Source organism: Podarcis pityusensis, assembly GCF_964106645.2.
Source record: "Podarcis pityusensis genome assembly, chromosome: 11".
Classification (NCBI taxonomy): domain Eukaryota; kingdom Metazoa; phylum Chordata; class Lepidosauria; order Squamata; family Lacertidae; genus Podarcis; species Podarcis pityusensis.
In genome coordinates, this window is record NC_138036.1 from 46618592 (window position 1) to 46631788 (window position 13197).

Consider the following 13197-nt stretch of genomic DNA (forward strand, 5'->3'; position numbering starts at 1 on the left):
GTTTCGCTGTAGATGCCCAGTCTGTCCACAATTGTAGCATCGGACAGCACTCAATGCTACACCATGCTCTCCAGTAGCATCAGCAGTGGGGGAATTAGAACTCTGTTCTTCCCTCCCCCTGTCTTTTTCTTCCAGTGCAGCAAGTCTGTCGTGTTCATTCAGGACCACAGCACAAACTCTCTCCGCGGTCAGCTGCGCGGCCGGTAGGGAACCAAGCTGACTGGCAACAACCTTGTAGGTGCGGCTAAGGCTGTTTATCATCATGAAGCAAAACACTTCCTCCTGAAGACGGAAATTGCGTTCCACCATCTGTTGACGCAGAAACTTCATTTCTGTCAGGTGCGCTTGAACATCTCCATCAGGCGCAAGTCTCAGATTGGTCAATTTCTCAAAATACAGCAACGCTGAAGAACCAGCATCTCTCTGATGCGTTGTACGCAGCGTGTCCCATACCTCTTTCGCATTTTCTAAATGCTGAACATGCACCAACTGATCATCTGAGACACACAGAATTATAGCAGTCCTGGCCCTTACATTCCGTGATTCCCAACCTCTGGTTGGTGCTGCAGGGATGGGGTTTTCAATTACATTTGCCTGATTTTGTTTCGCTTTCCCAGGCTTACACTCAGAGTCCAGCCCCTTTGCCAGTAAATTTCCAGGACCGTTACCTAGCAACAATGCATTTCAATAGGACTTCTTATCTACCACAAAAATTTGTGGAATGCAGGCTTCAGCCTTCAAGCTGCAGGCCTCTTCTCCCGGAGCTCTTGTTTTCTTTGAAACGCAGCTCCGTGAACCAGGGAATTAATCTTCCTGCGTTCACACTTTTAGCCCGAAATGCAGCATACCTTGAACTTTGTTGCTCTGGAAAACACCTCTTCTTTCCACCAGCTGTCTGTGGAGCCTCTGGCTGTTCTCAGACGCTTCTCTTCCTCCTTGGAGCAGAGGAGGACAATCCACCAGCCTCTCATGCAGATGTTCGATGAATCGCAACCATCCGAAGGCTGCCACTGTTGGAATTCTGCCTGGGTCAGAGGAATGTGCCACAAGCGTAGGCACCGGCAGATATTCCTGTCGACCTCCCTGCGTCTCCCAACCTCTGCTGATAAGCAGGCGAGGTCCGGCGATTCTTCTCAGATGTATGAGAGGAACACACCGTTCTTCCTCTCTCCCCTTTGGTGTCCCCAGGGAGGGGAAAGAAGCAGACAGAAAACTATTTACATCATTTATTTCTGCCTCTTACATCAGTACAGAGAATCATGTCTGCACTCAACAACAGCAAGGAGAAACTCCTCCCACGTACATCCAGTACGGGTCATATGATACACACACACACTGAGCTAACATCCGGTGCTCAGTACAGAATGGACTGCCCCTTTGTTCCCATGGCAACAGTCACAAACATCCTGTCTGGCTTTCCAGCCACAAGCAGCTGGCTGAGCTGCTAGAGCCTTTGCTTGCTGCAGCATTGGTGCTTTATGGTAACAGTTAGCTGGTGTGACATTGAATCTTGCTCATTTATTTTTTCAGGGATTGTTTTTTCCAGGGGGAAAAAGGCTGCAAGTTCATTATATGCAATGAAAACCTTTGTGTTACAGGTTTTTCATTGCTTGAAATGGTCAGCATTTGTTTTAAAAATCGTATATTTCCTATGGTCAATGGATAACTTAATAGCAAGGATATCTTATCACAGGATGGAGCAATTTAATTATTATTGAGATCCATCTTGTTAGTTAATGGATATAGTTAGAAAGAGGCAAACTTCTTGTGCCTGCGGGTGTCCAGCTTACAGCTGTCTTTGAAAGGGGGAGTTCTCAGATTTCTACCAATGCCCCAGCTTTCCTTTCAAACTTTGCCAAAGCAGAATGAGCCGATGTAGGCAGATTTGCTTACTCTGTGTAATATAATTTAAGCATGTAATGTGAGTTTCTTTGGCGGAATTTCTGTTTCTAGCAAAACCACAACATACATACAGTTCACCAATATGGTAGTTTAGGGTTTGTTGTGATCTCTTTTTGTTGTCATTGGGTTTGTTGTGATCTCTTTTTGTTGTCATTGGTTGTCATTTGTTGTCATAAATTGTCAATTTATTAATACAAGGTACAGGAATCAATGTCATTTCTCCTTTCGGTGCTTCTCAGTGCATTTCATTTTGGCCACCACAACTAGTATACATACATTAAAAGGAAGCGAAAAATTATTTTCAACGCTTGGGGAAGATGAAGAATTAGAACGCAGAATAGAGTATGCTTAAGTGGAACAGCGGGTTGCAGTCAACCTAGCACAAAGTGGCCACTCTCCTCCCCCATGTGCCCCCTAAATCTGTTCTGGGAGTTCCCTCAAGCCCTCGGAGCAGATTTTGGGATGGTTTGGGGCATGTCCTGGGGGAGAGGGGGAACCCCATTGTGCTAGTGCATCAAATATTTGTGGGGTGGGGAGTCTGCTTTAGAGAAGTACACAAAGCAAGAGTTTCTCTCATGTGCCCCTCAGTAATGGGGAACCTGTGGCCCACAGGCCTTATTAAGCGGGCCAGGCTTCTCTGTTTGGGTCGTGAGGCCGTTTCAGCTAAGTCACACCCACCTGTACTATACCTGACATCATAGATATACCGTATTTTTCGCCCTATAGGACGCACTTTTCCCCCTCCAAAAATGAAGGGGAAATGTGTGTGCGTCCTATGGGGCGAATGCAGGCTTTCGCTGAAGCCTGGAGAGCGAGAGGCGTCGGTGCGCACCGACACCTCTCGCTCTCCAGGCTCCAGGAAGCTATCTGCAAGCCTTGCGCACCCGGGAGGGAGTTCCCCCGGGCACGCAAGGCTTGCGGGCGGCAGCCTGCAACACGGAGCACGGGGGCCCTCCGGAGGACGCCCCGTGCTTCGCGCAGGTGTCGGCAAGCCTTGCGCGCCCGGGGGGAGATCCCCCCCCCCCGGGAGCACAAGGCTTGCGGGCGGCAGCCTGCAGCGCGGAGCACGGGGCGCCCTCCGGAGGACGCCCCGTGCTTCGCGCAGGTGTCGGCAAGCCTTGCGCTCCCAGGGGATCTCCCCCCGGGAGCGCAAGGCTTGCGGGCGGCAGCCTGCAGCGCGGAGCACGGGGCGCCCTCCGGAGGACGCCCCGTGCTTCGCGCAGGTGTCGGCAAGCCTTGCGCACCCGGGGGATCTGGCCCGGGGCGCGCACGGCTTGCGGGCGGCAGCCGGCAGCGCGGAGAATGGGTGCCCTCCGGAGGACGCCCCGTGCTTCGCGCAGGTGTCTGCAGCCTGCCGCTCGGCGCGTGGAGCGCCCTGAAGCAGAGCGCCCCTCACGCTGGGCAGACATCGGCCAGCCCCACAAGCTCTGGGGACAACGGGGAGGCGCAGCGCCGCCATCCCACTGTTCCCCGACCTGGTTTTGGGGGGGAAATAAAGGGGAAAAATTTCCCTTTATTTCCCCCCCCAAAAAGTAGGTGCGTCCTATGGGACGGAGCGTCCTATGGAACGAAAAATACGGTCTATGAAATAAGGTACAGAGCAGGAAATGGGGCTTGACAGCACCTGCAAGCTACACTGCTCAACCCTCAACTGTGCACTGGGCTTTAGAAGTTGCAAAACACCGACAATCAGCTTGTTGGCAGTGCCTGCAAAGTACCGTTCTTCAGCCATGTGGTTTGATTTGAGACCACACAGACAAAGGGAAACAGGTCATCTGATGTTATTGTGATAACAGGTGGCTTACAGGTAGATGGTTCCACCCACCTGTCAGACACGGCACCTGGTGGAGAGGAGAGAAGACTCCAGCCCATGGACCAGACCTAGTTCTCCCACCCTCCATTGCAGTGATCTTATAAGGAGACCATTTCTCCATCATCAAAAGTGTTTTCTTGGTCCACATGTGGAACAGTCTGTCTCGGCCATCACTTTTTTTGTATTTTTTTGGAAGATGAGTGAAAACAGGTCTTTCCCCAATATATATGCGCCAATAGATTGTCAGTTATTTGGGACTCAATATAACTTTGGCAAGCTTTTATGGCTAATGATTGAATAGTATTTTATTGGTAATACTGTTACTGTGTTCTTTGTGAGCCATTTACACACTTCAAAAATAAATTAATAATTAAAAAAAATACTTAAGCAATGAAAGCATGGGAAAGCCCGTTGCTTTTATGCAGTGTGCATTACAGCCACTTGAAATTTATTGATTCAGAAGTTTTGGAATCCAAATCATGATGTTTCTCTGCTGGCTCAAGGCCATTCACTTTGAAAACGTTATGTTTTCTTCATGCTAATTATACATTTATGTTGCTTGATAGAAGATGCTGGCATTTGTTACGACATTAATAACAGAACACATAATTACTTACTTGGATTTTTAACATTCTTTGCCTTATTTAAAAATTCTGTGTGCAGTCCTTAAGCCAAGAAGAAACAAACTTCTGTGAAATCTCTGCTGTCGTTTTTAGCTAAATAAGTCTTGGTATTTGTTGGTGACATCTTATACTTAATGTGTACTTTGTAGGAAGTGAGTGCTTGGGATTCTGTCAATATGCATCTCATCCTAAAGTCAAAAGATACATGTGGTGAGCAGGTGTCATTGCTTTTGTGATCTGCACATCTTCAGGGCAAGACCTTATACTAAGATATCCCAAATTACTGCAGTGGGGTAGCCCTGTTAGTCTCTTGCTGCAAAAAACAATTAAACCCCAGACTGTTGTAGCCCCTTAAAGGCCCTTATGGCATTATCTTTTGTGAATTCAAACCCACCTTGTCAGATCACTCTGCTCAGTAGGGCTTTTGTAGTAGGTTAAAAGGCTGCTCGGAGTTCCCTGGACATGAATGCAGTAAGAAGCAAGTTTAATGTTTCTTCATAAGGCACAAGATAAGATACCCTAGGAATAACCTTTATAGAGCCTGAACAGTCCCCTGATTCTGTCTGAAATGGAATTGACTGTGGGTGTTTAAAAACCACTGTTTCCTGATAAATTTCCATGGCAAACAGATCCTAACTTCAAACACAAATGGTTGTGGTTACTCTTAAGAACATTGGCGATGTGGGAATGTTTCATGAAGGTGTAAGATTTGTCTCCCTGTGACTAACTCTGTTCCTGTAATGCAGATGATTCAGCCTTGTGGTCTTCAAAAGATTTGTACGTTTGAACTATGTTCTTAAATATTTTCGCAGCCTTAAGAATTTGTTGTCTAGCTTAACGTCTCCTCGGTGCCAAAGGTACACTGTCTGCCCGGTGATTTTGGCTTTTGAACGGAAATGAACTAGCTCAAAAACGGTTTCAAGAGTTAATATCCAGTCCTGGTGCCCGACAGTGTATTTTTCCTGTTGGTCTACCTCTAAACACTGTGCAAAAGCATAATGGATAGTTTCCATGTGTACTATAGCCTGCCAAATGGCTTTCCCCATTGCATAGATTATTTCTTCACCACCAGGAGCCTGGGGAAAATTTCAGTGAGAACAATCCATTTAATGGGGTTTTCTGTGGCCACCATACAGAGCAGCTGCTACAAATAAGCTGTTTAATGGAGCTTTGCAATGGCAATGCAATTCTGAGACCCTGAGAATCCTGAGAAATGAAGGGTCCCCTCCGCTCCTAACTACAGAGGAAGTGAGTTCAGTTCCTAAATCAACGTCTTACGAATTTTGTCTCATACACTAGTCCAAAATCCTGCCTCATTGTTGAGTCTCCTACTGATGCAAGGCATGCACTTCATACAAGGAGTATGGGCAGCAGAGATCTGGATGAGATCAGTGGCTACAGTCACTGTGGGAAAGACTTTAAAATATTTTTGTTTTGTTTGGCATTTTAACATCTATGAATAAGCGAGCCTAGGATAATTGTTATCCACTATGCAGTTGACTTTTTATTTTATTTTACATTTTTAATTCTATAGCACCAGAGGAAACTTTTAAGCTAAGATTGAGAAGTGAAAAAGTAATGCAGCCTTTACATACAGTGGAACCTCTACTTACGGACGTAATCAGTTCCGGAGGTCCATCTGTAAGTCGATCCAGGTCGCTGGTAGAAGCGCCGTTGGGCGCAGGCGCATTCGGCGGCAGCACACTTTTGCACAGGCGCAAATTGCAGCAAACCCGGTATTTACTTCCAGGTTTGCTGCGGTCGCAACTTGGATTGGGCCCAAGTAGAGGTGGTAGTAAGTAGAGGTTCTACTGTACTGACTTTGGAATAAGCCCCAATCAACTTGGTGGAATGTCCTTCTCAGCAAACATACAGAACATCAGGTTTTAACTCAATTCATCTATCCATGCAGTCCTGCATCTGCTCATCAGAAGCACATCTTACTGAGTTCCATAGGATTTAGGATTGCAGCAGATATGTACTATAATCTGCATACCTTGGATGCATTGAAAGACTTGGGCCAAATTTTTTGGCATAGTGTCATGGGCATTCTTATGGGAAAATATGACTGCTACCATCTTTTGCCAGGGTTTTATGTGCAGAAAAATACTAGTAAGCTATAAAAATGTGGACGTCAAATTGTATGTTTAGCAACCCTTTCCTTCTCAACTGTCACTATAAATGGGAGGAAATTGAATTTGTTGTAAAATGAAAGATTTTAGTGTTTTCCATTCGTGCATGAACTAAAGGTATTCGGTACTCACACAGAAGCTATGACTGCTCTTTGGTCACGAGAAAGTGTTTCCTAATCCTGCAGGTTGGCAAAAGTAAGTTAGATTCATTTTTAGAAATACAGATTCTAGCTGTTCCTAAGTCTCTGAAGATAATAGTATTTGATCTTCAGAAATGCCGACTAGGGTGTAGTTTGGTGTAATACCACTGCCATTGGTAACCTTTCAAGCCCCTTATTACAGCATATGCAGATTTAATCTTGATAGGGTTGATTTTCTTTTTCTCCTTTTTGTTTTGTCACTCATCAAGATGCTTCACCATTTTTCTAATACAGCCTAATTCTACAGTAAGAGAAAGAGCCGTTGCTAGATTGACAACGCACCCACTACTGAAGACAAAAATTGCCAATATTAAAGGTAAGCCAAAATTTGCCCAGCTAATCTTCGTACACTGGAGCATGTACAGTAATAATAATAATAATAATAATAATATAATTGTCTTAAGCTGCAGTGTGTCTAGGCATTGATGACCTTCTCAAACTGAGTATTTGCAATAGTCGAGTAAGCTAAATGTATTGTATTCTGTGTACCTGAAATAATGGGGGGGAGAGATCTCAAAAGCAGTGCATCTACAGATGCCTAGCACACTCATAAGCCAAATGTTTCTGGGTGTGTCTTAAGATTTTCAGGGCTATTCTATAACCATGTGCACTATTGCACGTATGTATTGTTACTCATACCAACAAGTTGAGGGGTTACGCTGACTCATAATTACCACTCTTGCTATTTCCATAGTTGCTAAACTAGTGAAATTAAACAATGATTCAGGATGTTCTGGTAGAACAATGAATACATACTGTTAAAGCAAGACATGTGCAGTTCAGTTTTTATTTAAAGGCTTTAAGAATGAGACCTTGATGAACGGCTTAAGTCTGTGTGTGATTGAAAGTAATTTCACTATGCTCAGTAGGGCCTGTGACTAAGTAAGTGTGTCTACTTTTGCAGCCAATGTTTCTTGGTAATTTATCTTTTCATCTTGGTTTTTTTTTCTGTGAGCCCTGGAAAAGAAAGAGTCTCTAATTCCCCCACCTCTGTCTTTACTCTATTACTTGGAGAGACTTGGAGTTTTACAGCCTTGCATCACTGGGGCCATCTTTAACTTCCTTTATATTTTTCAGTTGTCTTTCTCCAGTAGCTGTAAGAATATGCTTAAGTGCCTTCTAATGACTTTCTAATTAGATAAAGAGGTAAAAAAGCTAAAGGGACCCCAACCATTAGGTCCAGTCGTGGCCGACTCTGGGGTTGCGGCGCTCATCTCACTTTATTGGCCGAGGGAGCTGGCGTACAGCTTCCGGGGCATGTGGCCAACATGACTAAGCTGCTTCTGGCAAACCAGAGCAACGCACGGAAATGCCGTTTACCTTTCCGCCGGAGCAGTACCTATTTATCTACTTGCACTTGACATGCTTTCAAACTGCTAGGTTGGCAGGAGCAGGGACCGTTGCAGGGATTCAAACCGGCGACCTTCTGATTGGCAAGCCCTAGGCTCTGTGGTTTAACCCACAGCGCCACCCGATAAAGAGTTACTAGCTTTCAATTCTACGCACACTTACCCATGAGAAAGTCCCATTGAATTTAATGAGAGACTTGGGGCCATCCCATGGCATAATTGTCACTGGGAGCCATTGAGTAAAAAGTCCAAACACTCCTGCAGTCCTATACTCCTGACTACCTTTCCAGTGCCTCTTGGTGCATGGTTCAGTGAACTGGATGTAGAATCCAAATTGTGTGGGTGAGAAGGCTTCCTATGTCCTATAGCAGACATAGGACTCAGCTAGACAGGTAAAGAAAAAGTGATTTATATGTGTTGGATGTGCCATATAACATTGTGCCACCAGATGGCGATGTGGAGCCCCGTTTTTCTCTACCTGCTTTCCCTGTTTAAATTTACAATGCTTTAAACGCTTCTTTGATGTGTCTAGATCCAGGCTTAGTAATAGGTATGACTTTGGGCACACTTGCCAAAGGTGTTGGTCGAATGCCTTATACTTGATGTAAACATATTCCTCTAGAAAACTGCCTTCCCTAACACAGACCCTGTCTGGACCATGTATTCTCTACCCCCATTGTTCAGCCGGGACACTGAGGTCCAGCTCCAAGGGCCTTCTGGCGGTTCCCTCCCTGCGAGAAGTGAGGTTACAGGGAACCAGGCAGAGGGCCTACTCAGTAGTGGTGCCCGCCCTGTGGAATGCCCTCCCATCAGATGTCAAGGAAATAAACAACTATCTGACTTTTAGAAGACATCTGAAGGCAGCCCTGTTTAGGGAAGTTTTTTATGTTTAATGCTGCATTGTGTTTTTAACATTCTGTTGGACGCCGCCCAAAGTGGCTAGGGAAACCAACCAGATGGATGGGGTATAAATAATAAATTACTATTATTATTATTATTATTATTATTATTATTATTATTACTATTACTATTATTATTCTCTTCCTGCTACCAGAGACCCTCTTCACATGAGGTGCCACAAAGAAAAATATATTTTTTTCTACCACTCCACTATGGGGCCCCACTCCAGCACCCTCCACAATGAAACGAGTTTGCTTTAGAACCCCTTTTATCATTTCTGTGTTTGTATTTTTACCATTTATTCTGCATTATTTAAAAAAAATATATCTTGCTTTTTTTTAAGCTGCTGTAAAAGCCTTCAAAGATGCGAGACAGAAGCCAGCAGGACCCATTTCTTCAGAAGAGCATAAATCGGAAGAACAACTTACCAAACAATCTGAGCTAACCCAGCATTCCAGTAGCAGTCTACATAAGAAAACAATTAAACAAGCTGGAAACCAAGACAAAATAAAGGTGAAAGAGAAGCCAGGCTCTGACATGGGAAAAGAACAAATTTGTGTGAGAGAGAAGCTGAAAATGGCAGGTGGTGAGGAAATATGCGTGTTGGATGATGTTACAGTGCAGGCTGCAGAGCATCATAAATTAGCTCCTCAGGCACAAGCAGAAAAGTCAGTATATTCCGAAGTTACAAAATGTTTGGATGACCTCCTGAGTAGAACAGAAGTTGATGCATCTGATAGAGTGACAAGTGAGGAAGCTGGAATGGAGAAGGAATACTTTGATGACAGCACTGAAGAAAGATTCTATAATCAGTCTTCTGGCTCTGATGAAAATGATAGTGATGATGACTTCTTCATTGGCAAAGTAAAGAGAACGAAGAAAAAGAAGGGAGCAGCTGATATTTCATTACCTACAGACCAGAAAGGCAAATGTATCCAGCTCAAAAAGGGACCGCAGTCTGACACAGCCCAGGACACAGACGCAAAAGGCAAAAATCAAAGCTCAAAATCAATGAAGCTAGAATCCATGTTTTACTCTTCACTGTCAGACACAAATAAGTCCAAATCAGTGAAAAGGTAAGCCATCAAAACCCTCAATCTAGTTTGCAACCTTTTAGGGCAAATGTTTTCATCCTTCAAGTGGCTTACACACTGTGAGAAGTCTTTGCATGTTTTCTGACTAGCCTCCTCTGTTGAGTCAATTTTTGCATTAGACTTTCCCTAGAGGAGCTTCCATGGGACGCGGGTGGCGCTGTGGGTTAAACCACAGAGCCTAGGACTTGCCAATCAGAAGGTCGGCGGTTCGAATCCCCGTGACGGGGTGAGCTCCCGTTGCTCGGTCCCTGCTCCTGCCAACCTAGCAGTTCGAAAGCACGTCAAAGTGCAAGTAGATAAATAGGTACCACTCTGGCAGGAAGGTAAACGGCATTTCCGTGCGCTGCTCTGGTTCGCCATAAGCGGCTTAGTCATGCTGGCCACATGACCCGGAAGCTGTACGCTGGCTCCCTCGGCCAATAAAGCGAGATGAGCACCACAACCCCAGAGTTGGTCACGACTGGACCTAATGGTCAGGGGTCCCTTTACCTTTAGAGGAGCTACCATTGTCAGATTCAATTGCTTTAAGGAAGTCATGGAAACTGAGTCTTATTCACGATGAGACCGTGAGCTTGGCTTGGCTATCAAACCCCATTGATGCAGAGCAGGGGTGAGGAAAAAATTGGCCCAACTGAGTGAAATTCTTAACTTCCTCAACTCCGTAGACCAACTGACAAGTGGGCAGGGTCACTGCTTGTCAATCATCTGATGTAAAAATGATCCCCAGTGAATAAAGTTGGCCTACAAAGTTGGGGACAGAGAAGTCCCCATGCAGGAATGAACTCTAACTCATCAGCATATGGACAAGGGGGTTCAATGCGACTTTCTTCAAGGAAAGGAGCCACATCTCTGCCTGCCCTCCACCTCATCTTTCATATGATGTCAGGTGTGGAGTAGGTGGGTGTGGTTTGGAGAAAGTTGCCTTGTGGGACAAATGGGGAGGCCTGGCTGGCCATATTTGGCCCATGGCCAGAGGTTCCCGCCCCAGATATAGATAATTCTCAGGTCCATTTATGTGCTTTAGGTTTCACACATATCACATGTTTGTTGCACTCAATAATGTCTTGACTTCTAAAAATATCCCTTTTTTCTGTTCTAGAACTGTAAAAGACCACCTTCCCAGAAGTAAAGCAAAAGGTAAGTCAAGTTGATGTTGCTACTTGCATTCATGCAGCATCAGAACAAAATCTCATTTTGTATTTAAACTGTAGCAGTAGTTTTTCAAATGCATTTAATTGTATTGATTTTTTTAAAAAAACAGTGTACTTGAACTTTATAGAGGCTTTTAAATTTTCAGTTTTGGAAAGGACATTTTTACAATCTAGGTTTGTACAGCTAGTTTTACTAGCCCTACTCCAGGTCAAGCAATCGCTATGATTTTACTGAAGTTTGGAATAATGTGCTCTCCTTGTTTTCATATTTTCCAAAAGGGTTTATGAGTCACAGGAGTCTCATTTTCATATTTTATTAAATTTCGGGAGGAATTCAGTGTTGCACCAAGAAGATCATTCCATCAGGGAAAGAAAGCACTGTGGCTTGTCATATGTAATAATCCCCTTTTCTCTCTCTCTCTCTCTCTCTCTCACACACACACACACACACACACACGGCACTGTTTTGCAAGTTCTCTCTGCCCCACCCCAGGGCCAATTTGGGCCTCCGATGGCCCAAAACTTTACCAATGCTGCATAATTCAGTACTGTTTTATATACAATCAGAAGAAATTACTTTTGAAAACCACCTATCTCTGTACCATATTTTGAAGTTTTGCTTGTCCTCCAAAACTGCATGAAGTTCCACTTTGCATTGTCATGCCTGGAAGCTTTCCATAAGATAATTAAAAGATTGTCAGTGGCTTCTGTTTAATGTGTAAATGTAACCGGGGGTGTTGCATCATAAATATATAATAAATAATCCCTAAAGCACATAGGATAAGGTGGATCCTGACTTGTGCTCAGTGGAGCTCTGCGATCTCCACTTATCTTTTCCCAGGTGCCCCCTCAAATGCTGCTCAGGAGGGATAGGAGACAGTCTGAAACACCATCGGAGGTGGTGCTGGGGGCTACACAGGGAAATGGGAGAAAATTACAGCTTCACCCTCTTTGTATATTGAGAAGTCTACTGCGTCCTAGGTGGGAAATATCCTATCTGTTCACAGAAGAGCAAATCTGGTTCCAGTTTCTTATCTCTGAGGCACCAACTAGAAGCTGTATACCTCAATGGTGTGCGAATTGTCGATGCTCTTAATGGTCTATGAATTCTTGTGCAGGTTTTGAAAGAAACGGTCCACAGAAACAGATGTCCAAAGGTTTGAGTATGAAGCAAGGTATTAAGAGAGAACAATTGGAACAGCCACTTCATCCTTCCTGGGAAGCGAGCAGGAAACGTCGAGAGCAAGTATCTCAAATTACAGCATTCCAAGGGAAAAAAATTAAATTTGAAGACTAAGGGGGTTTTATTTCTTAAGGACTCTCTTCTTTTCCTCCTTTTTTTATCTCATCTGTTGACAACTTGTTGACACAGCTGTATAAACTAAAAACAGACATTTCATTTATAGATTTCCAATATAACTGTAATATATAAAATAAATGGTTGATTTTGAAGTCGTTCATCGCAAGAGGCTTTTTTTCTATAGAAACTCTTCTATGTTTGTCAAGAATAGCTCCATTTGCCATTTTTTTAACTTCTTAATGGGAACTTGCATGAAAGATCATGGGTATCGACAATTGGTGAAGATGCACCTCTTTAGATTCAATGGAATCCTTTTCCTGCTCCTGTTTTGTTGCTTTGCCATTGGTTGTTTTGTGGTTTTATTTTATGATTTGAATGCAAATTGTACTCGCTTACACTGAGACATTTTTGTGACGTTTGGAAACCATTCAGTGAAGGGCTAGCTAGAAGTTCAAAAATAATAGGCGTTTGTGGAAATCCCATAAGCAGAAAAAAAACATTTTGCTGTACATCATAGGATCTTAGAATTGTAGTTGGAAGCAACCCCAAAGGTAATCTGGTCCAATCCTCTGCAATATAGGAATCTCAACTAGATCATACATGACAGATGGCCATCTAGCCTCTGCTTAAAAACCTCCAAGGAAGGAGAGTTAACCACCTGTTGTGGGAGACCATTCCACTGTCGAACAGCTCTTGCTGTCACAAAGTTCTTCCTGATGTTTGGTCAGAATCT

At 44.1% G+C, this 13197-nt stretch overlaps 1 protein-coding gene across 2 annotated transcripts in view; it reads left to right on the forward strand.

Moving 5' to 3' along the window:
- The window catches only part of SRFBP1 (serum response factor binding protein 1), a 48146-nt gene extending 35527 nt beyond the window's left edge, over window positions 1-12619 (forward strand). For both annotated transcript variants that reach the window (XM_080972943.1, XM_080972944.1), the window contains exons 5-8: window positions 6905-6986; window positions 9263-9995; window positions 11113-11150; window positions 12283-12619. In XM_080972943.1, the coding sequence (XP_080829069.1) occupies window positions 6905-6986; window positions 9263-9995; window positions 11113-11150; window positions 12283-12461 (1032 nt within the window). In that variant the 3' untranslated portion in view covers window positions 12462-12619. The remainder of the gene's footprint in view (window positions 1-6904; window positions 6987-9262; window positions 9996-11112; window positions 11151-12282) is intronic.
- The last annotated feature ends 578 nt before the right edge of the window (window positions 12620-13197 follow it).